General features: G+C 39.4%; 1 protein-coding gene across 1 annotated transcript; it reads left to right on the top strand.

The window, feature by feature from the left end:
• sf3a3 (splicing factor 3a, subunit 3) lies at positions 1 to 24,609 on the top strand. The gene is made up of 17 exons (XM_084080591.1): positions 1 to 221; positions 1,958 to 2,005; positions 2,250 to 2,302; positions 5,531 to 5,636; positions 6,520 to 6,592; positions 8,887 to 8,978; positions 10,301 to 10,383; positions 13,305 to 13,443; positions 13,557 to 13,625; positions 13,795 to 13,862; positions 14,151 to 14,258; positions 15,590 to 15,659; positions 17,979 to 18,143; positions 20,497 to 20,607; positions 21,378 to 21,468; positions 23,585 to 23,640; positions 23,886 to 24,609. Exons 1-17 carry the CDS (start codon positions 126 to 128, stop codon positions 23,961 to 23,963), a joined length of 1,506 nt encoding a protein of 501 aa, XP_083936717.1. The 5' UTR covers positions 1 to 125; the 3' UTR covers positions 23,964 to 24,609.
• The last annotated feature ends 1,244 nt before the right edge of the window (positions 24,610 to 25,853 follow it).

The following is a 25,853-nucleotide window of genomic DNA, read 5'->3' as shown; positions in this document are numbered from 1 at the left end:
CGTTGCAGCAGTGAAAACAAACGTTAGCTAACACCGTTAGCGGCTAACGCTTTAATTCACGTCGTTTAAACGGGTTTATAAAGTAAATAAAATCAACCTCTAGTTGTATTTATCCGGCGGTAACCATGGAGACCATCCTGGAGCAGCAGCGTCGCTACCATGAGGAGAAAGAGAGGCTAATGGATGCTAAAGCTAAAGAGATGCTACATAAGAAGAGCACGGTGGGTTAGCGTTAGCATGCTAATGGTAGCTTCATTCAAAGAACTACAGCTTTATGTTAATATATGTTAATATACACACTGTTATGTTTTATTACTAATATGTTAATATACACAGTGTTATGTTTTATTATTAATATGTTAATATACACAGTGTTATGTTTTATTATTAATATGTTAATATACACAGTGTTATGTTTTATTATTAATATGTTAATATACACAGTGTTATGTTTTATTATTAATATGTTAATATACACACTGTTATGTTTTATTATTAATATGTTAATATACACACTGTTATGTTTTATTATTAATATGTTAATATACACACTGTTATGTTTTATTATTAATATGTTAATATACACACTGTTATGTTTTATTATTAATATGTTAATATACACACTGTTATGTTTTATTATTAATATGTTAATATACACACTGTTATGTTTTATTATTAATATGTTAATATACACACTGTTATGTTTTATTATTAATATGTTAATATACACACTGTTATGTTTTATTATTAATATGTTAATATACACACTGTTATGTTTTATTATTAATATGTTAATATACACACTGTTATGTTTTATTATTAATATGTTAATATACACACTGTTATGTTTTATTATTAATATGTTAATATACACACTGTTATGTTTTATTATTAATATGTTAATATACACACTGTTATGTTTTATTATTAATATGTTAATATACACACTGTTATGTTTTATTATTAATATGTTAATATACACAGTGTTATGTTTTATTACTAATATGTTAATATACACAGTGTTATGTTTTATTATTAATATGTTAATATACACAGTGTTATGTTTTATTATTAATATGTTAATATACACAGTGTTATGTTTTAATATTAATATGTTAATATACACACTGTTATGTTTTATTACTAATATGTTAATATACACACTGTTATGTTTTATTACTAATATGTTAATATACACACTGTTATGTTTTAATATTAATATGTTAATATACACACTGTTATGTTTTAATATTAATATGTTAATATACACACTGTTATGTTTTAATATTAATATGTTAATATACACACTGTTATGTTTTATTATTAATATGTTAATATACACACTGTTATGTTTTATTATTAATATGTTAATATACACACTGTTATGTTTTATTATTAATATGTTAATAATGGACCCTAACGGGTCCATTTGGTTCCATTTGTACACTCTCAGAGTTAAATTGACATTGATTTTACAATATAAATTGGGGTCCCAGAGATATAAATGCCATTAAATGGGGGTCCGTGGCCTAATGCATGTCAAACTGGGGGTCCTTGAAATTAAAATGGTTGAGAATCACTGCTAGAGCCGTAAACATTTTCTCTTGTGGGGGTCCCTGGCATATCTTTTCAAATGGGGGTCCGCGGGCTAATAAGTGTCAATTTGGGGGTCCTTGACATGAAAAAGTTTGAGAACCACTGGTCTAGAATTCAGCTCAATGAGTAAAACCTCATCTTTGATTGACATTAGTTTATCATCAGATCCTTACACAGCTGTAAGGATCCATTTGGTTCCTAATCCTAACTATCAGTCATTTAGCTGGGGACCCCCTCCTCTAAGACCTCTGTGGGTCCCTGAACCCTATGCTGAGAACCACTGCCCTGTGTTATGCTGTATTAATATATCATGTTATGTTTGATTAATATATCATTATGTTATGTTTAATTTTCCTATCAGCTACGAGAACAGATCAACTCTGACCACAGAACCAGAGCCATGTTGGATGTAAGCAGCAAACCATCTATTATTAATATGTAATAATAATGTAGAAGTGATTATTAATACACACATATATCTGTAATATAGTGTCAAAAATCAACCATAGTAACACATATGTACAATGATTATGTTTTAATATAAATGTATCCATTATAATATGTTTTAATATAAATGTATCCATTATAATATGTTTTAATATAAATGTATCCATTATAATATGTTTTAATATAAATGTATCCATGTTGTACAGAGATACATGGAAGTGAGCTCCAATCTCAGGGACTCTTATGAAGACAAAGACGGGTAAGTGTGATTTACACACACACACACACACACACACACACACACACACACACACACACACACACACACACACACACACACACACACACACACCAGGGTTTCCGCTAGGCATTTTTTGGGCCGGCCACCATGGCCGGCAGGATTATATTTTACCGGCCATATATTATAATTAACGTCACATGCGCGTTTGCACTGCATTCATGCACCAACCAACTGATCATTACACCTTGTTACGTTAGAGCTGAGCTTCTTACCACTTTATCACAGATACAATCTGTTCCTGTTTGTATAGATAACTAAATGATATGATCTACTATATCATGCAGAGATGTCTTTATAGATAACTAAATGATATGATCTACTATACTATAGTCTATACCATGCAGAGATGTTTGTATAGATAACTAAATGATATGATCTACTATATCATGCAGAGATGTTTTTATAGATAACTAAATGATATGATCTACTATATCATGCAGAGATGTCTTTATAGATAACTAAATGATATGATCTACTATATCATGCAGAGATGTCTTTATAGATAACTAAATGATATGATCTACTATATCATGCAGAGATGTTTTTATAGATAACTAAATGATATGATCTACTATATCATGCAGAGATGTTTTTATAGATAACTAAATGATATGATCTACTATATCATGCAGAGATGTTTTTATAGATAACTAAATGATATGATCTACTATATCATGCAGAGATGTTTTTATAGATAACTAAATGATATGATCTACTGTATCATGCAGAGATGTTTGTATAGATAACTAAATGATATGATCTACTATATCATGCAGAGATGTTTTTATAGATAACTAAATGATATGATCTACTATATCATGCAGAGATGTCTTTATAGATAACTAAATGATATGATCTACTGTATCATGCAGAGATGTTTGTATAGATAACTAAATGATATGATCTACTGTATCATGCAGAGATGTTTGTATAGATAACTAAATGATATGATCTACTGTATCATGCAGAGATGTTTGTATAGATAACTAAATGATATGATCTACTATATCATGCAGAGATGTCGCTTGCCAAAAATGAAATGAATAAAGTGGGCATGAGTGAACTGCTGCGCAACGAATACCGCCCGCTCGCCCCAAAACAAACCCCCGTCGGCCCGGGGAAAATCCGTCTGTATTCGCCTGGTATTCCTAAACATATCAGTACAGTAAACAATGCCTAAACCTAACCTTATTCCTAATCTTAACCTCAGTAAAACTATACCTAATCCTAAACCTATTTCTACCCTTATCATCCTCAGTAAAACAAATACAAGAACCGCTGGTCCGCCTGAAAAATGGGGGCGAGGGTGTTTTGGGGCGAGCTGCGCCAGAGCCTTTCCATGCGCGACACCGTCGCCCAACTTTCACCACTTTATCCATTACAGACAGACAGTCACTGTGCTTGCATAATATCCACCACGACCCACACGTGTTCGGGGCCCTTTATCGACAATTGGGTCCGGTTTGGTTCAGATTCTATCACCTCGGAAAATCCCGGTTCTGTTCATCGACACACGCGAGCGAACCGTGCTGGCTGATGAGGAGGAGACACAGCTGTGTCTATCAGCTGTGTTGTGGCGTATCAAAAATAGCAGACATACAAGCTCACAACGTGGCACGTTGCAACGTGCTGTGAGCTTGTAGCTCCGATATTTTCAATGCGCGACACCATCGTACAACGAATAGGCGAATCTACTACTGCAGTGCGCAGCAGCAGCAGAGCAGGCTGTCGGGAATTAAACCACACAGTCAGATCATGATAAAAACTTTAAATGATTATGATTTTAATGGTTGTTTGTAGCCAACTACTTTATCCAAATAATAATATTAATAATAGGCTTAAATGATAAAATAGCCTAATGACACCATTTTCCCAACCGGCCACGGTGGCCGGTGGTGTTTATAATTACCGGCCAATTAAAACTTTTACCAGTCAATGGCCGGTAAATACCGGCTAACGGAATCCCTGACACACACACACACACACACACACACACACACACACACACACACACACACACACACACACACACACACACACACACACACACACACACAGAGGCTGGGCTGAAGGCATGTCAGAGCTCTGGACACAGAGGTTCTTGTTGGATCAGAGGTTCTTGTTGGGTCAGAGGTTCTTGTTGGGTCAGAGGGCCATTCGTCCGGTTTTAGACCCAGCTGTCCTCCGTCCAGCTCAACCTCTGGCCGGAGGCATAATTGTCCCGCCTTGTTCTCAGACTGTTCTCAGAGATAATCAAACATGATATTGTGGGGCCATGTCAGAGCACCTTTAATGAAGCTGTTTGTTGAACCAGAAGCAGTTATGTTGCCCCGCACAGGAGATTTAAGTCATTACAAATGTTTGAAGGGGGTTTGGGACCCTCAGCTGGAAGAATGAAGTAAAACCAGGGTTCCCACGGTCATGAAATTCCTGGAAATATTTTGAAGTTAGAAAAACAGTTTTCCAGGCCCTGGAAAAGGTTTGGAATTAATCAAATGTTTTGGAAAATGTTCAAAACTGTTAGTTTTCAGGATTCAAATTCTAAAATGTCAAAAGCAGCAGATCTACAAGCTCGAAATGCGTCGCTTCGCGCCGCGTTTCGAGCTTGTAGATCTGCTACTTTTGATGCTTTTGTGTGACACTGTAGATTAGAGGTTTCTCCCTGACAGCAACGAAATACATTGTTTTTGTCAAACATTAGGTGAAAGACAGGTAAAATGTGGTAAAATGCAGTGCTACTTGATACGTTGTTAGCTTGTAGATCTGTTTATGTCACATGACACCTTCGCTCGAGTCCGTCTTTGGCCATTGATGGCACACTGGTTTAAGAGTCATTGTTGCACTGTATGATTTCTATAGTCCTGGAAATGGGGTAAAATACTTTGGAAAAGTTTTGAAAATTCATTGTTAAAAATGTGTGGGAACCCTGTAAAACCGGTTGTTTCCAACTAGGTTCATTCATTTAGACACTCATCTTACATCTTGTTGCACACTGAACTTGTTCCAACGCTTTCTAAAACACTTCAGCGGGAGTACACTCGCTTGTCGCTCCGACTGTCTGGTTGCCCCGCCTCCCTGATTGCCCCGCCTCCCTGCCCCCCCCCCTCTCCTCTCATTAGAAACCAATAACCTACCGTCTGAAAAGACTTGACCTTTGACCCAGCCATGTCATGTGCTCTTCATCAGGATGAGGAAGGACGAACTGAACGCCATCTCTGGACCCAACGAGTTTGCAGAGTTCTACAACAGACTGAAACAGATCAAAGAGTTTCACAGGAAGCACCCCAATGAGGTAATTACCTTTATGTTAATGAAAAACGTATGTTTCTATGTCAGTGGTGCTCAATCTTTTTCATGTCAAGGACCCCCAAAATGATATGTATTTGGCCGCGGACCCCCATCAAAATATTTTGTTCCAGGGACCCCCCAGAAGCAAAGATTTGAGTTACAAATGTTCGCTGTAAAAGTATTTATATTCAAAGATTTGCACACATTTTCACGATTTTTCAAAAATAGCAGATCTACAAGCTATGAGCTTGTATATCTGCTATTTTTGAATAGCCCAAAGTGTAAAATAATGCTTTTTAGCTCAAATCTAAAAATGACACAGTTCCAGGTCTTAACACATCCACTGCCAAGGGCTAATCTCAGAATGTACTCACCAGTGCCAAGGTTTTATTGTTGTTTTTTGTTTTTTTCACATCGCCATAGGCCCCGTTAAAATCCTTTAGAATGCGCGATGGACTGTTTGTAAACAACGTGCACATGTCCCTGTGTCTACTAGTGCAGACCACGTGTCAAACGGAGCCGCCATGTTTGAGTTCTGACCGTTTATGTTAACATGGGAAATGCGAGGAGAAAAAACTACAAGGGCTAGACAGGGGTTTTAGTGTGCGCCTTAGACTGGAGGCCGACGGGAAACAAAAAACGGGATCGCAAATAGTTTCGATTTCCGGTGGTGTTACACTGAAAATGGTCCGTGTAGAAAATTGAAAAAAAAAATGTTTCACGGAAAAAAAGGAAAAAGCACCGGACCATAGCACTACGGTCTCGGCGTTTAACAGTTGAATTTAACGGACCGTAGGACTACGTTCTTGTCGGTTAATGTGCTACAATGGTTTTTCATAGTCCTTTGTCCTACTTTGTTCATATTTAACTACGTTTCCTCCCTCTAGATCTGTGTGCCCATGTCAGTGGAGTTTGATGAGCTAGTGAAGGCCAGGGACAACCCCACTGAAGAGGCTCAGAGTACGTATTCTATTGTTCAAAACACATAATGTTAATGAGGTAAAACTGGAGCTCATAGCAAAGGACAAGATATCATGCATCTACCGTGAGAATGTACGAACATTCCTGTGTCATTTCATCCATGTTCCATCTCTGTGATAACCCAGACATCCAGGGGCGTGCACAGACATTTTGAGGGGCAGGTGCTCAAGTAAATTATACTTTTTTTTGTTTACTTGGTCTGCTCTTTTTTCCCTCTACACATATACCTCTTTGCCAAAAATAGCCGATGTACAAGCCCATAATACATCTCTGTGATAACCCAGACATATTTACATCTCTGTGATAACCCAGACATCTATACATCTCTGTGATAACCCAGACATATTTACATCTCTGTGATAACCCAGACATATTTACATCTCTGTGATAACCCAGACATATTTACATCTCTGTGATAACCCAGACATATTTACATCTCTGTGATAACCCAGACATCTATACATCTCTGTGATAACCCAGACATCTATACATCTCTGTGATAACCCAGACATCTATACATCTCTGTGATAACCCAGACATCTTTACATCTCTGTGATAACCCAGACATCTATACATCTCTGTGATAACCCAGACATCTTTACATCTCTGTGATAACCCAGACATCTATACATCTCTGTGATAACCCAGACATCTATACATCTCTGTGATAACCCAGACATATTTACATCTCTGTGATAACCCAGACATCTATACATCTCTGTGATAACCCAGACATCTATACATCTCTGTGATAACCCAGACATATTTACATCTCTGTGATAACCCAGACATCTATACATCTCTGTGATAACCCAGACATATTTACATCTCTGTGATAACCCAGACATCTATACATCTCTGTGATAACCCAGACATATTTACATCTCTGTGATAACCCAGACATCTATACATCTCTGTGATAACCCAGACATATTTACATCTCTGTGATAACCCAGACATCTATACATCTCTGTGATAACCCAGACATATTTACATCTCTGTGATAACCCAGACATCTATACATCTCTGTGATAACCCAGACATATTTACATCTCTGTGATAACCCAGACATCTATACATCTCTGTGATAACCCAGACATCTATACATCTCTGTGATAACCCAGACATCTTTACATCTCTGTGATAACCCAGACATCTATACATCTCTGTGATAACCCAGACATATTTACATCTCTGTGATAACCCAGACATCTATACATCTCTGTGATAACCCAGACATCTATACATCTCTGTGATAACCCAGACATCTTTACATCTCTGTGATAACCCAGACATCTATACATCTCTGTGATAACCCAGACATATTTACATCTCTGTGATAACCCAGACATATTTACATCTCTGTGATAACCCAGACATCTTCACATCTCTGTGATAACCCAGACATATTTACATCTCTGTGATAACCCAGACATATTTACATCTCTGTGATAACCCAGACATCTTCACATCTCTGTGATAACCCAGACATCTTTACATCTCTGTGATAACCCAGACATATTTACATCTCTGTGATAACCCAGACATCTTTACATCTCTGTGATAACCCAGACATATTTACATCTCTGTGATAACCCAGACATCTATACATCTCTGTGATAACCCAGACATCTATACATCTCTGTGATAACCCAGACATCTATACATCTCTGTGATAACCCAGACATCTATACATCTCTGTGATAACCCAGACATATTTACATATTTGACAGCTAATACACCAGATGATGTTGTGGTTGATGAAGAGTCCAGGGTCTGTGTTAGAGATAACATACACCTTTGACCTTAGCCTAGAGGAGGCCTTTATGACCAAGGTCATTAAATACCAACCACTCCTACAGAGCTCAGAGCTGGGTTATAGGTGCAGACTATTTGTCTTTATATTGGGCAGCCTGTAGGACATTATACACAGACTGGTTGTTAGAGGGCTTCAACAACTTAGGATGCCCAAAAAGGAGGCAAAAAGGCTGGCAAAGTATTGTGCTGTCTCTGCTATAATTGGCAGTCGCCATATATGGAGGAGACGCTGTTATACCCGTAGAGTACTGAGTGACATGCCTATTGTATCATGAAAACATATGCCATGATTTTGTGAATGTAACCTTACTGCACCTTCAATATGTGTGTCCCTCTATGTATTATCCTTTATGTGGACATAAATAAAGTGTGTGTGTGTGTGTGTGTGTGTGTGTGTGTGTGTGTGTGTGTGTGTGTGTGTGTGTGTGTGTGTGTGTGTGTGTGTGTGTGTGTAGACCTGGTGGAGTTCAGTGATGAGGAAGGCTACGGTCGCTACCTGGACCTCCATGACTGCTACCTGAAGTTCATCAACCTGAAGGGGGCAGAGGTGAGCCATCATGTACACTATATACATGATATGTACAGTAGATATCTATCTATTTATATCTATATATCTCTATCTCTATCTATCTATATATATATATCTGCAAAAACTAATTTCACCCAGTGTTTAACAGGCTGTAAACCTGTGATTAGAAATGCTGCGATCCGATTAACAGATCAGATATCAGCCTGATATCAGCTAAACAATGTAGATCGAATCGCAGCAAAAATGAACGATCAAACCCTCCATTCCAGCACCTCTATGCAGCACTTCTAAGTTAGAAGTTGTCTTTCACAACGTGCCGGTTAGCAGTTCTAACCAGCACGTTGTGAAACTGTTGACTATGATTCTGGAGAGGTTATGTTCTCTGTTTGAGTAATATCACTGATCAATCCTTTTTTAACATTTAGTTTTAACATAAAATCAGTAATAAAAAGTAAAGATAAAAAGCATGGACTGCGGTCGTGGGACGCTGGCACATACAGTACGTGTAACACAGAAGTGCGCAGCGCCGCAGCGGGTCCTGATCAAGTCTTCATTAAATTCTCCGTCACCGGCATCCACACAAGTATGTTTATAAATACCTTGTGACTGTTAAGTTATATCACCAGCTGATCAAACATTACCATTTGAAACGCAAGTGTCTGAAATCTGAGGTGTAGAGACTAAAGAGGGAGGGAGCTAGAACTGTCCCCTGGGGGTCGCCAATGTTACTCACCACCCAGTCTGACACACATCCTTTGCAGCCGCACAAACTGTGGCCTGTTGGTCAGATAGTCTGTGATCCAGGAGACAATGGGAGAGTCCACCTGCATCCTCAGCAGCTTATCGGCAAGTCGTAAGGGCTGTATGGTGTTTAAAACACTGGAGAAGTCACAAAACATGACCCTCACAGTGCTGCCAGGCTCATCTACAAGGGAGTATGCTCTGTGTAGCAGGTAGATGATGGCGTCTTCCACACCAATGTCTGCCTCGTTTTAGGCAAACTGCAAGGGGTCTAAGAATGTCTTCACCAGGGGCCTCATGTGTGTTTAATGTGTGTTTAATGTGTGTTTAATGTGTGTTTAATGTGTGTTTAATGTGTGTTTCATGTGTGTTTAGTCCTCTGTAGTGTGTTTAATGTGTGTTTAGTCCTCTGTAGTGTGTTTAATGTGTGTTTAGTCCTCTGTAGTGTGTTTAATGTGTGTGTAGTCCTCTGTAGTGTGTTTAATGTGTGTTTAGTCCTCTGTAGTGTGTTTAATGTGTGTTTAGTCCTCTGTAGTGTGTTTAATGTGTGTTTAGTCCTCTGTAGTGTGTTTAATGTGTGTTTAATGTGTTCCTTACAGAAACTAGAGTACATCTCCTACTTGTCTTCGTTTGACCAGCTGTTTGACATCTCTAAGGACAGGAAGAACGCTGAATACAAAAAGTAAGTACAACTAACTAACTACTAGGCTATAAGTGGAAAAACATGGACAGTGTGTATAGAGCGACTGTTGCAACGTGATGATGTACAGGCAAGCACAAAGTTATTGATTTGACCCAGAATATGAATTGATACGCCGTAATGCAAATACAAGCTTCAACCTAACTTACTCACCGTTGATGCCTCCAAGGGGTCAATGGGTCAAGGGGTCAGCATCCGGCTTGTACATGGAGGAAGGTCTTCACTCCTGTCTCAAGTAGTTCCATTACAAAAGCCCACAAAGGCCTGTTGCTGAGTCACATCTGACTGAGCTAGAGAAAACCTTAGAGGACACATGACAGACTTCAGCAGAAACATTTGTAGTTCATTTGTGCTGCGTTTCTGTGTGTTTAAATATGCATATATATATGTTTCTCAGCTGTTCAATAAGCCTGGTTAATTAGCCCACATCAGAGCTCTGGCCCACACCAAGCAGCAGACATGTGTTTACATTAAAATCTATCCACGCTGGATGGAGAGCGTTAGAAACATAGAGCTACGTACTGTAGCTCTGTGAATCCCACACTGTGTAGCTTCTCATCTCCATCAGAACCATCTGGAGAGGGAGATCTGACCCGAGATGACTTCATTTAGGAGAGAAAGAAAGAGACTGACAGACATAAAGAAGAACTGTTGGTGGTTGTGTAGACACAGTGACTCTGTCAATCTCAGAGACACCTGACTTCATATTTAGAGGAAAATTAAATAAAAACCTGGCGCCACAGTTACTACTTCATCCTAATGGAAACACTGACCAGTAACCACACTGACCAGTAACCACAGTTAAACACTGACCAGTAACCACAGTTAAACACTGACCAGTAACCACAGTTAAACACTGACCAGTAACCACAGTTAAACACTGACCAGTAACCACAGTTAAACACTGACCAGTAACCACAGTTAAACACTGACCAGTAACCACACTGACCAGTAACCACAGTTAAACACTGACCAGTAACCACAGTTAAACACTGACCAGTAACCACACTGACCAGTAACCACAGTTAAACACTGACCAGTAACCACAGTTAAACACTGACCAGTAACCACACTGACCAGTAACCACAGTTAAACACTGACCAGTAACCACAGTTAAACACTGACCAGTAACCACACTGACCAGTAACCACAGTTAAACACTGACCAGTAACCACAGTTAAACACTGACCAGTAACCACAGTTAAACACTGACCAGTAACCACAGTTAAACACTGACCAGTAACCACAGTTAAATCCAGTGGGCCCTCATGTATCAAGGCGGTGTAGACCAGATAATGGGCGTACGGTGAGATCACCACGACTTTGGCCATTTATCAATATATCCTGACGTTGTCTTCAGCGTATACGGCCCGCTCAGATCTCACGTCTGGTCTGAGGCCGTGTAGACGTTGTCTGAACCTGTTTGTTCCATCATAGACATGTGGAGCAGCATGTCTGACCGTCTGACAGACATCTAGACACATGTATCCACTCCAACATGTATATCTATCACACTAATAAATAATCCCTGTGAAAATATAACATTTTATAAACTCATTTACACAAACTGCTTTAACCCATTGAGACCTGAAGCCGATTCTACATGTCTCCTAAATCTCAACAGTTTTCTGAAAAACGTATGTTTCTATATCAGTGGTGCTCAATCTTTTTCATGTCAAGGACCCCCAAAATTATGTGCATTTGGCCAAGGACCCCCATCAAAATATCTTGTTCCAGGGACCCCCCAGAGGCAAAGATTTGAGTTAAAAATGTTCGCTTTAGAAATATATATATTCAAAGATTTGCACACATTTTCACGATTTTTCAAAAATAGCCCGAAGTGTAAAATAATGCTTTTTAGCTCAAATCTAAAAATGACACAGTTCCAGGTCTTAATGGGTTAACAGTCATTCAGATAAGGTTGCAGATCTGGCTGCATTGGCTATTTGAAAATAGCAGATCTACAAGCTCACAACGCGTCATTGCAATGTGACTTTAACGTTGCCCTACGGCCAGATTTAAGGCAAAAAAAGATGCTGTTTTTTTTAATGCTCCATTGATACATGAGGGGCCACTGTGTGTGTGTTTCAGGTACTTAGAGATGTTGATATATGAGGGGCCACTGTGTGTGTTTCAGGTACTTAGAGATGTTGATATATGAGGGCCCCTGTGTGTGTGTTTCAGGTACTTAGAGATGTTGATATATGAGGGCCCCTGTGTGTGTGTTTCAGGTACTTAGAGATGTTGATATATGAGGGCCCCTGTGTGTGTGTGTGTGTGTGTGTGTGTGTGTGTGTGTGTGTGTGTGTGTGTGTGTGTGTGTGTGTGTGTGTGTGTGTGTGTGTGTGTGTGTGTGTGTGTGTGTGTGTGTGTGTGTGTGTGTTTCAGGTACTTAGAGATGTTGATACATGAGGGCCACTGTGTGTGTGTTTCAGGTACTTAGAGATGTTGATACATGAGGGGCCACTGTGTGTGTGTTTCAGGTACTTAGAGATGTTGATACATGAGGGGCCACTGTGTGTGTGTTTCAGGTACTTAGAGATGTTGATACATGAGGGGCCACTGTGTGTGTGTTTCAGGTACTTAGAGATGTTGATACATGAGGGGCCACTGTGTGTGTTTCAGGTTCTTAGAGATGTTGATACATGAGGGGCCACTGTGTGTGTGTTTCAGATACTTAGAGATGTTGATACATGAGGGGCCACTGTGTTTGTTTCAGGTACTTAGAGATGTTGATACATGAGGGGCCACTGTGTGTGTTTCAGGTACTTAGAGATGTTGATACATGAGGGGCCACTGTGTGTGTTTCAGGTACTTAGAGATGTTGATACATGAGGTGCCACTGTGTGTGTTTCAGGTACTTAGAGATGTTGATACATGAGGGGCCACTGTGTGTGTTTCAGGTACTTAGAGATGTTGTTAGAGTACCTCCAGGACTACACCGACCGGGTCAAACCTCTGCTGGACCAGAACGAGCTCTACGGGAAAGTTCTGATGGAGTTTGAGAAGAAGTGGGAGAACGGGACCTTCCCAGGCTGGCCTGTATGTGATCTCTGTTTCTCTGCTTCATCATGAGAAGGTCTCTGTGTTTATAGAGGCTTGGTTCTTAGTGTCTGGTTTAATTAGCCTGTATATTCTTTATCTCTGTTTTCTAGAAAGAGACGAGCAGCGCGCTGACGCACGCTGGAGCTCATCTGGATCTGTCTGCATTCTCTTCCTGGGAGGTAAGACCTGCTCTCCAGTCTCTCCAGTCTCTCCACGCATGCAGACCATTTATCAATATATCAGTATATGTGAGGAATGGGTTTGAACAGAGGAGGGGATTCATTCCTTGAGGTAGGAGGAAGGAGCGTTGCTGTGGATGAACTCATTTTCTCCTTCATTGTCTTAAAGGAATTGGCCTCTTTAGGTCTGGACAGACTGAAGTCTGCTCTGATGGCCCTGGGCCTCAAATGTGGAGGGTAAGAATTATTATAATACTTAATGTAGTAATTATTATAACTTACTGACATCTGGAGATAATGCTCTTCATCACACTAATCTATGTGTGTCTAATGTTGTGTATTTTAATGTATTGGTGTCTATGTGTTGTGCGTTACTGTGTGTCTAATGTTGTGTATTTTAATGTATTGGTGTCTATGTGTGATGTGTGTATAATATTGTGTATATTAATGTATTGGTGTCTACAGGTATGTGTGATGTGTGTATAATATTGTGTATATTAATGTATTGGTGTCTATGTGTTGCAGAACTCTAGAGGAAAGAGCACAGAGATTGTTCAGCACCAAAGGCAAATCTCTAGAATCTCTGGATCCTTCTCTGTTTGCCAAGAACCCTAAATCTAAAGGCCCTAAGAAGTATGTTTCTATTTATTTATTTATGTTTATTTACATGTCTATAAGAACCCTAAATCTAAAGGCCCTAAGAAGTATGTTTCTATTTATTTATCTTTATTTACATGTCTATAAGAACCCTAAATCTAAAGGCCCTAAGAAGTATGTTTCTATTTATTTATCTTTATTTACATGTCTATAAGAACCCTAAATCTAAAGGCCCTAAGAAGTATGTTTCTATTTATTTATCTTTATTTACATGTCTATAAGAACCCTAAATCTAAAGGCCCTAAGAAGTATGTTTCTATTTATTTATCTTTATTTACATGTCTATAAGAACCCTAAATCTAAAGGTCTTTAGAAGTATGTTTCTATTTATTTATTTATCTTTATTTACATGTCTATAAGAACCCTAAATCTAAAGGCCTTAAGAAGTATGCCTTTGCCTGGCCTACTTATTGTTAACTAGTTGAACGAACGCTTCTTTTATTGTTGTATTGGATCTTGTTTAGTCGATACAATTATTTGTTTTAGCTCGTGCTCATTTGACTTTGCTATTTTGTCTCATCTGTTTAAGGAAATAGGTAACTGATATGTCACTTTTACCTTAGCGCTAGGTATACTCTTAGTTGCTTGTTTTAGCTGAAAATGCACTTCAGACTTCTGGTGATTAATAGTTTAGTTCCCTATCTATGTTGAATGCACTTATTGTAAGTCGCTTTGGATAAAAGCGTCTGCTAAATGACTGTAATGTAATGTAATGTATGTCTATTGATATTTATTTACATGTCTATAACTCAGTTTATTTTCTTTTAATTAGATGTATATAACTGAACAGCTAATTTATAATTAGGTGTCTATATGATGACAGTATTGTGTGTCCTAATGGTTTAGTATGGTATGTATGGTATAATAATGATAGTATGGTATGTATGGTATAATAATGATAGTATGGTATGTATGGTATAATAATGATAGTATGGTATGTATGGGTTATAATTAGGTGTATACATGATGAAAGTAGTGTGTCCTAATGGTTTAGTATGGTTTAATAATGATAGTATGGTATGTATGGTTTATAATTAGGTGTATGCATGATGACAGTAGTGTGTCCTAATGGTTTAGTATGGTATGTATGGTATAATAATGATAGTATGGTATGTATGGGTTATAATTAGGTGTATACATGATGACAGTATTGTGTGTCCTAATGGTTTAGTATGGTATGTATGATATAATAATGATAGTATGGTATGTATGGTTTATAATTAGGTGTATACATGATGACAGTATTATATAGTGTGTATATATAGTATTGTGTGTCCTAATGGTTTATATTCATGACGTATCTTTAGGGACACGGAGCGCAACAAGGAGGTGGCTTTCCTGGAGGCTCAGGTCTATGAGTATGTGGAGATTCTGGGGGTGAGTCTGAAACACACTCCCTACTGTCAATAAAGTTATTTGAAGCAGACGGCACACCAAATCTGACATCTATTATTGAAGTTCAGACATGGCAGCAATTACCTCTCTCCACCAGAAGAGGGAGACGGCAGCCATAAAACCTTTTAGATTGTAACTTTATATTCCCCAGTCCAGTTCATACTTAGTAAACCATTTAGTTTAGTTTTAGTTTATTTCGATCCACATCAACATAATCACAAAACACACTGTAATTCACTACTTCATTCTGTTAGATGGAAAAGCATAGGCAGAAGCTCATAGCGTATTAATGCCTATCCTTCATACATGTTTTAAGTTATTCAAAGTTACAAAGTTCATATTGTATGACCACTCAAAAATGATCCACTTTTACATTCAACACTACTTAATTAGTTTGTATTAATCAGACAAAACCATATGTTTCAATATTTACATTCATGACTTCATACTTACCCACACCATCACATATATGTGAAAGTGTGTGTAAGATATACACCCGCATGCGCACATATACCCATATACGCACATTCAAATACACTTTCCGTATATATACCGACGTCAACACGGCCACATCCTCAATCCAGCAAATAACTAGTTGTTAAATATATATATATCCATATACCCAGATTTGCATATTTACATGTCAAACCGAGCAAGCGACACTTCCTTATCCTTATATATCCTACACAATGTACTTTATATACACACTTATACACAAGTGCACATACACATATGTATATATATATATATATATACATACCCATACATACACACACATACATATATATACACACACATACATATATATATACACACACACACACACACACACAGACACAGACACACACACACACACACACACACACACACACACACACACACACACACACACACACACACACACACACACACACACACACACACACACACAGAGATATCTATATATACACATAGAAACACATACATCTACATACATACACATGTACATGCATGCATACACACCCATATACTAGAATCTGTTTCACCCCATACACTTTGTAAAATTCTATATGTACAATTGCTGTGTTTTCCATAAGTCCCTCAATTATCATTTCTATATTTATCCAAAAGAATCTGCTTGAACTGTTTTTTAAATTGTATTATATTTTTACACTGTTGGACATCCTCCTGTAAATCCATGGTTCTCAAAGTGGGGTCCAAGGACCCCCAGGGGTACTTGAGGGGGTTCCAGGGGGTCCCCAACTAAATGATGGACAGGGACCAAATGGACCCTTATGGGTCTGTAACTCTGAGAGTGTACAAATGGAACCAAATGGACCCTAAAGGGTCCATTTGGTTCCATTTGTACACTCTCAGAGTTAAATTAACATAGATTTTACAATATAAATTGGGGTCCCAGAGACATACATGCCATTAGATGGGGGTCCGTAGCCTAATGCATGTCAAACTGGGGGTCCTTGAAATTAAAATGGTTGAGAATCACTGCTAGAGAGCCGTAAAAATCTTCTCTTATGGGGGTCCCTGGCTTATCTTTTCAAATGGGGGTCCGCGAGCTAATAAGTGTCTATTTGGGGGTCCTTGGCACGAAAAAGTTTGAGAACCACTGCTGTAAATCATTCCATAGCTTTACTCCACTGGTAGTTATGCACAAACTCTTCAAAGTGGTTCGAGCACCAATATGTTTCAAATTCAATGTCTTTCTCAGTTCATACCTCCCCTCCCTATCCTTCAACACTTTCTGAATATTTCCCGGCAATAATTTTATAATACTTAGTAAACCATAGGAGGACATTTAACCCATTAAGACCTGGAACTGTGTCATTTTTAGATTTGAGCTAAAAAGCATTATTTTACACTTTGGGCTATTTTTGAAAAATCGTGAAAATGTGTGCAAATCTTTGAATATATATATATTTTTAAAGCGAACATTTTTAACTCAAATCTTTGCTTCTGGGGGGTCCCTGGACAAAATATTTTGATGGGGGTCGGCGGCCAAATACATATAATTTTGGGGGTCCTTGACATGAAAAAGATTGAGCACCACTGATATAGAAACATAGGTTTTTCAGAAAACTGTTGGGACTCAGGAGACATGTAGAATCGGCTTCAGGTCTCAATGGGTTAACCGCTGTCAACCTGGTGGCTCTGTTTCAGGCTAGCAGAATTATTCATTATAAGCAGAAATGGTGTGGAGAATATCAGATCTACATGCTCATAATGTGTGACCTTGTAGATCTGATATTTAATCATACCAGTTGTTTTATTAGAACGTGTCTGACCCCTTGACCCCTGACCCTGCAGGAGCAGAGACAGCTGACCCATGAGAACGTCCAGAGGAAACAGGCTCGTACGGGAGAGGAGAGAGAGGAGGAGGAGGAGGAGCAGATCAGTGAGAGTGAGAGTGAAGACGAAGACAACGAGATCATTTACAACCCTAAGAACCTCCCCCTGGGCTGGGACGGAAAGGTAACCTTTAACCCCTAACCCTAAGAACCTCCCCCTGGGCTGGGACGGAAAGGTAACCTTTAACCCCTAACCCTAAGAACCTCCCCCTGGGCTGGGACGGAAAGGTAACCTTTAACCCCTAACCCTAAGAACCTCCCCCTGGGCTGGGACGGAAAGGTAACCTTTAACCCCTAACCCTAAGAACCTCCCCCTGGGCTGGGACGGAAAGGTACTGTATACACCCCCCCTGACCCCTAACCTTTAACCCCTAACCCTAAGAACCTCCCCCTGGGCTGGGACGGAAAGGTACTGTATACACCCCCCCTGACCCCTAACCTTTAACCCCTAACCCTAAGAACCTCCCCCTGGGCTGGGACGGAAAGGTACTGTATACACCCCCCCGCGCCAGTGTTCATTTTGACAGCAAATTTGTATTTAGTCTTAGTCTTAGTCTTTTGAATAACACACCATTTAGTTGTAGTCCTATTTTAGTCTTCTGAAAATGTTTTAGTCTTAGTCTAGTCTAGTCGACTAAATATCAAAACCTTAAGTCTTTTAGTCTTTTAGTCTTAGTCGACAAAATTAACACTGCCCTGCGCGATAAAAAAGGACGCTCTGCTTCCAAATTCCGCCGTTTTTTTTTCCTAACGCCGTCTGGTGAACCCCCCAAGGTCGGTGCCCTGTGCTGTGCTGCTTTCATCCGCCAGATTGGGACGTTGTTCACGGCATATTTTGCACCATCACGGTGCGTTCATCATCCTCGGTGACGAGTGCCTCTAACAGCGAGTCTGTGTGCGAGGCAACACTCACACAATCACGTGCAGCATGCGTCCTCTCCCCCTGCGCCTAATGGCTGTACATGGGGGGCCGACGCGTGCTTTAGCGTCATTGTGTGAGTGTGGCTTCAGGAAGTAAATTCCTTGCCTCCATCTCCAGGCTTTTATTTTTTAGTTTAGCTAAAAACCCTCCCTCTGGGCGGGGACATAGAGGTAGGGTACAGTAGGGCTGTCAGTTCTCTATCATCACATTCCAATCCAATGCTTTATTATTTTTAATATTTAAATATATTGGAATATTTTATATAATAATGTATAATTAATAAACACACACGTGCACATGCTCGTGTGCTCAACACAATAGTGAAACCAACTATATTAGTGAAGCGTTATGTCTTTAATTTATGTTATACAACAGGTAGTTCTGACCAAGCATTGGTTGAAATGGCTTTCTAGCCGTGTTTCAAACCAGCATGATATCACAGGCCTAATCACGTTAATAAATCACTCCGCACTGCAGTTCACACCTGATTAGACCATATATGACACAGCTGTGCTGTGACGTCATGCTGTCCCGCACGGTAGGACAACAAACAGACAGTATCCTGACCCACCGCCGCCACTAGAGAACAAACAGCTACGCAAACTGGACTATGTTGTTCATTTTGACTTATTTGGTGGACTTACGGTTGATCAGTGGTTAGAAGAAGAGGATGAGAAGGAGAACGCGAAACCAAATGAGAGATATGTTCCAATGACAAATGAAGAACTCGATAAATTAGTCTAGGAATGAAGTCAAGTTCACAACGCGTCGCCATCGCGACGCGTTGTCAGCTTGTAGATCAGTTATTTTGGCCACGTGACACGGTCGTACGACGGAGCATATAGCCTACTGGAATCAGCTGTGTTGATGAGACGGTGCCTCAGAGCGCTGCTACAGGGACTATTTAATAAACTCTTCTCTTTACAGGGAAACGGACAATAGCGAAACATTTTTATTATGAATTGCCCCACAATATGAATACATTTGGATGTGTTTTGTTGGTAACTGTTGTATAATCACAATATTACACTCCAGGGTGTGCTTTACTGTCATTATTGTCACTTCATTGATGCTCACGGAACTCGACTCCGCCTCGTTCCTGACCGCATCACTGGCGTGCCAATAATGACGGTAAAGCACACCCTCTCGTGTAATATTGCTTCATTCATTTTCAGGGTTTTGATAAGAGGAGAGAAATATTACACGTTTATAATGTCTGTTCCTGTGTTTATAATGTCTGTTCCTGGGTTTATAATGTCTGTTCCTGTGTTTATAATGTCTGTGTTCCTGTGCCTACTGGAGCCTGTTTCTGTTTACAACTGCGTCGCGCAGAGAACTCAGCTGACCTGGGCTTGTAGATCAGCTGAGGCGGAGCTTAACAGCTCAACTGCATGTTGAAGGAAGGACGGCTGTGTGACAGACAGACAGACAGACAGACAGACAGACAGACAGACGGACAGACAATGTTACATAAAAACTTTGTCTGTTGTCATAATTAATACTAAAACGTAACTTTCAAGTGACTTCTGTTTAACTCTTTGTTGTCTCTTTGCAGCCCATTCCTTACTGGCTGTACAAACTCCACGGTCTGAACATCAACTACAACTGTGAGATCTGTGGAAACTACACCTACCGCGGACCCAAGGCCTTCCAGAGGCACTTTGCAGTACGTTTCTGTTTCTGTTTGTTACCTTTCTGTCTGTTTATTACCTTTATGTTTCTGTTTATTACCTTTCTGTCTGTTTATTACCTTTCTGTCTGTTTATCACCTTTCTGTCTGTTTATTACCTTTCTGTCTGTTTATTACCTTTCTGTTTCTGTTTATTACCTTTCTGTCTGCTGGCAATGTTACCAAGAATGTTGTGACACTGAAACATGTTTCTATTTTCTGTGTGACTGTGGAACGTGTTACACTGAAACATGTTTCTATGTTCTGTGTGACTGTGGAACGTGTAACACTGAAACATGTTTCTATGTTCTGTGTGACTGTGGAACGTGTAACACTGAAACATGTTTCCATGTTCTGTGTGACTGTGGAACGTGTAACACTGAAACAAGTTTCCATGTTCTGTGTGACTGTGGAACGTGTAACACTGAAACATGTTTCTATGTTCTGTGTGACTGTGGAACGTGTAACACTGAAACATGTTTCCATGTTCTGTGTGACTGTGGAACGTGTAACACTGAAACATGTTTCCATGTTCTGTGTGACTGTGGAACGTGTAACACTGAAACATGTTTCTATGTTCTGTGTGACTGTGGAACGTGTAACACTGAAACATGTTTCCATGTTCTGTGTGACTGTGGAACGTGTAACACTGAAACATGTTTCCATGTTCCGTGTGACTGTGGAACGTGTAACACTGAAACATGTTTCTGTGTGACTGTGGAACGTGTAACACTGAAACATGTTTCTCTGTGGTTTTGTGTCACCAGGAGTGGCGCCACGCCCACGGCATGCGCTGCCTGGGCATTCCCAACACCGCCCACTTTGCCAACGTCACACAGATCGAGGACGCCGTTTCTCGTAAGTATTTTCTCTTATGACACAGGAATATATAAGTCACAGAAAACAGTGTTACTCATATGACACAGGAATATATAAGTCACAGAAAACAGTGTTTCTCATATGAATACAAATCTAAAAATGACACAGTTCCAGGTCTTAATGGGTTAAAAACAAACAATAAAATAAAATCTGAAGTGAACAGGGAGCCAGTGAAGTGAACAGCAGAATGGCTGTAATAATGTGTAATAATGTGGTCACGCTTAGGAGACATACTGCAGCGTCTTAGACTATCTGTAAACGTAACATTATGGAGGCTTTGTTTAAGCCAACATAAAGTGCAGATTAAAGCATGAATTACACGCTCTAAATCATTCAAAGAAAAGCACAGACTTGATTTGAGCGAACAGCCTTAGATGATACAAGCTGGACTGTACCTCAGCATTACATTACATTACATTACATTACAGTCATTTATCAGACGCTTTTATCCAAAGAGACTTACAATAAGTGCATTCAACATAGATAGGGAACTAAACTACTAATCACCAGAAGTCTGAAGTGCATTTTCTTCTAAAACAAGCAACTAAGAGTATACCTAGTGCTAAGGTAAAAGTGCTATATATCAGTTACCTACTGTCTTAAACACATGAGACACATAGGAAAATGAAATGAGCACGAGCTAATACAAAAGTGTATCGACTAAACAAGATCCAATAAAACAATACAACAATAAAACAAGAGTTCCTACAACTAGTTAACCAACCCGATCGCCAGAGGAAACGTTCTCATTGAACGTTTTTGAAATTCCGTGCATAGACTACTGGAAAACCACAAATTCCGTGCATAGCCGCCTCGCATCTCCCCCATTGTGACTAAACCATTTCGGAGGCGCGCAGTCTCAAGGGAATTGTCGCCGTGTGAAGGACCACCGAGCGAGCTAAAGCCAGCGAGTTGCCGTCCTGAACATTGCGACATTCCCTTGAGCCTACTCAGCGCCGTTTGAGTTACGTACCGATAGGCACAGAATCGTAAATGTTGTTGTGGGGACTGCTCTACTTCCGGGTTTTTCCGGGTTGCGACTGGTTACGCCCACCGTGGGACTCGCCGTACATATGCACGGAATTTGGGGGTTTCTAGGCGACTATGCACGGAATGACATGCACTGGATCCGTGCAATGTATACTAAATCTCTGGCGATCAGGCTCAGTTAACAACAATTAAGCCAGACAAAGAGGAAGGGTAGTGTTTCCTGAAGAGGTGGGTTTTCAGCCTGCGGCGAAAGATGGGCAGTGACTCTGCTGTCCTGACATCAGTGACTCTGCTGTCCTGACATCAGTGACTCTACTGTCCTGACATCAGTGACTCTGCTGTCCTGACATCAGTGACTCTGCTGTCCTGACATCAGTGACTCTGCTGTCCTGACATCAGTGACTCTACTGTCCTGACATCAGTGACTCTGCTGTCCTGACATCAGTGACTCTGCTGTCCTGACATCAGTGACTCTGCTGTCCTGACATCAGTGACTCTGCTGTCCTGACATCAGTGACTCTGCTGTCCTGACATCAGTGTCTCTGCTGTCCTGACATCAGTGTCTCTGCTGTCCTGACATCAGTGACTCTGCTGTCCTGACATCAGTGACTCTGCTGTCCTGACATCAGTGACTCTGCTGTCCTGACATCAGTGGGAAGTTCATTCCACCACTGTGGGGCCAGAACAGAAAGAAGTCGTGACCGTGTCGATCGACCAGAAGGACCCTTGAGTGACGAGGCAATCAGTCGCCCCGAGGTGGCAGACCGAAGTGGTCGGGCAGGGGTGTAGGCATCAACCATAGCCCGGAGCATGTATCTGCATGCTTGTATCTGTTTATCAAATAGAATGTAATGTAATAGAATAACTATAAAGAAAAACATCAGTGTTGTAGCCTGGAGGACGTGTCATCAGTGTTGTAGCCTGGGGGCTCGCCCCAGTCGCCCAGGTGACCCAGCCGGGGTTGATCAAGCCCCGCCTTCCGTCCCAGTAGTAAAGACAGTCTGATAAATGACTACAACGTACGTTGTTAGATTTTTGGGGGGAATGGTTTCCTGTGTTCAGTTGATTCTAACCAGAGGTTTTTAATGTTGTTTTTATTATTCAGTTTGGGCCAAACTCAAGTCTCAGAAAGCTTCAGAGAGATGGCAGCCTGACACTGAGGTAAACACACACTATACACACACACACACACACACACACACACACACACACACACACACACACACACACACACACACACACACACACACACACACACACACACACACACACACACACACACACACACACACACACACACACACACACACACACACACACACAGGTAAACCCTCATCATCGCTGCATTCATTGTAATAATAGATTGATGAAAATGATGTTGTTGTAATGTGCTCTGTGTCCACTAGGAGGAGTATGAAGACTCCATTGGGAACGTGGTGAACAAGAAGACCTATGAAGACCTGAAGAGACAAGGCCTGTTGTAGACCACTGGGTCTCAACCTGTGGTCCGGGGCCCCCTGCTGGGCCCTGAGGATACTGGAAGTGGGCCGTCCAAATGATTGGCAAAACATTTAAGATTTTAATGACATGTGATATGTGTATATATATCATTTAACCTATTAAGCCCTGGGACGCATCTGTGTCACTTTAGATTTCTTTGGCTATTCAAAAATAGCGGATCTACAAGCTCATAGCGCGGCACCGAGTGCCCCGCTATGAGCTTGTAGATCTGCTATTTTTGAAAAATCTTGAACATTTTTTTTTTTTTTTACCAAAAACTGTTAGGATTTCGATTTTTTTTTTTAAAGAATCGCCTCAGGGTCTTAATGGGTTAATGATGTATGATATGTTTATCATATCATATGATCCTCTGATGTAAATATAAAACCCAGTTTGTTATGTAAAGACGTCAGACATCAAACCTTGTAACCAGCGTCCATTCATTCATTCATTCATTCATTCATTCATTCATTTTGTTTTTTATTTCCCTGTGAACTTCTTTTTATTTGTAAGTAAATAATGTGCTTTTGTAGCCGGCATCCCAACCTGGCAACCCGTCTGGCTTTTGATATCTTTGGTAAAATGTGGCTTTCATTTATGATTCTAATAAAACCTATGATTCTACAATGTGACCGTTTGTTTCTTTTTCTGCTGTTTTCTGCATATTAAATTCATGTCAAATAAGGCTTTACAATATTTAAAATTCTTCTATTTAAAATAAGGCTTTACATTTTATATTCATCTATTTAAAATAAGGCTTTACATTTTAAATTCATCTATTTAATTAAGGCTTTACATTTTAAATTCATCTATTTAAAATAAGGCTTTACATTTTAAATTCATCTATTTAATTAAGGCTTTACATTTTAAATTCATCTATTTAAAATAATGCTTTACATTTTAAATTCTTCTATTTAAAGGGCTTTACAATATTTTAAATTCATCTATTTAATTAAGGCTTTACATTTTAAATTCATGCTTCAAAGTCGTCAGAATGCCACAGACGGTACAACAACGTTTAGGATTTATTTTTCTTATGTTTTTGTGCTTTGTTATTAATCAACCTATCTTACCTGAGAAAAAGCACTAAGTATTGGTATCAAAATATACATGGATTAAAGTTCTCAGTCATTAGACTGGTTTCACTCATTAGGAGCATGATGTGCAGTGAACATAGCAGATCTACAAGCTCTCAATGCGTCTGTGCGCATTTTGCTTCAATCCATTAAATATACTTACAGTAGCCTACTTACTAAAAGGATCCCTAGCTTATAAGTCTTATAATATTATGCCTTAATACTTTATAATTGCCCTCTGTAACAAATTAAAAACACCTTAAAATATTTAATTTGAAATTGTTAATCTTTTACTGAAAGGACGACCCCGTCACAAGTTGTCCATGTGTGGTATATAGCCCTATATATATATATGGTTATATATATATATATATATTATATATATATTCCAGCCCTATGGAATGTAAGGGATGCGTGGGCTAATAAAAACCTAACAAATATGTTTTTGATGCTCATACATTTTAGGAAATATTAAGTTGGTTTTTAGTTATGTTTAGGTTAGGTATGATAGTTTATTGTTTAGGTTAGGTATGATAGTTTATTGTTTAGGTTAGGTATGATAGTTTATTGTTTAGGTTAGGTATGATAGTTTATTGTTTAGGTTAGGTATGATAGTTTATTGCTGGACCACACATGGACAAATTACATCACCTTACGATGGGCCGTGTCCCCCTGGAGTAAGAGATGAACTATTTCTAAAATAAAGACAACATTTAAGGTGTTTTACATTGTAGTTGTATTAAGTTAAATTATAATGTATTAAGTCATATCATATTTATTCTGTTAGCATCTCCTGAG

The sequence above is a fragment of the Gymnoscopelus microlampas genome, assembly GCF_963454915.1.
Source record: "Gymnoscopelus microlampas genome assembly, chromosome: 15".
In the NCBI taxonomy this organism is placed as follows: Eukaryota; Metazoa; Chordata; class Actinopteri; order Myctophiformes; family Myctophidae; genus Gymnoscopelus; species Gymnoscopelus microlampas.
The sequence above is the reverse complement of the archived record's forward strand: the minus strand, read 5'-3'. Positions and strand labels throughout refer to the sequence as shown.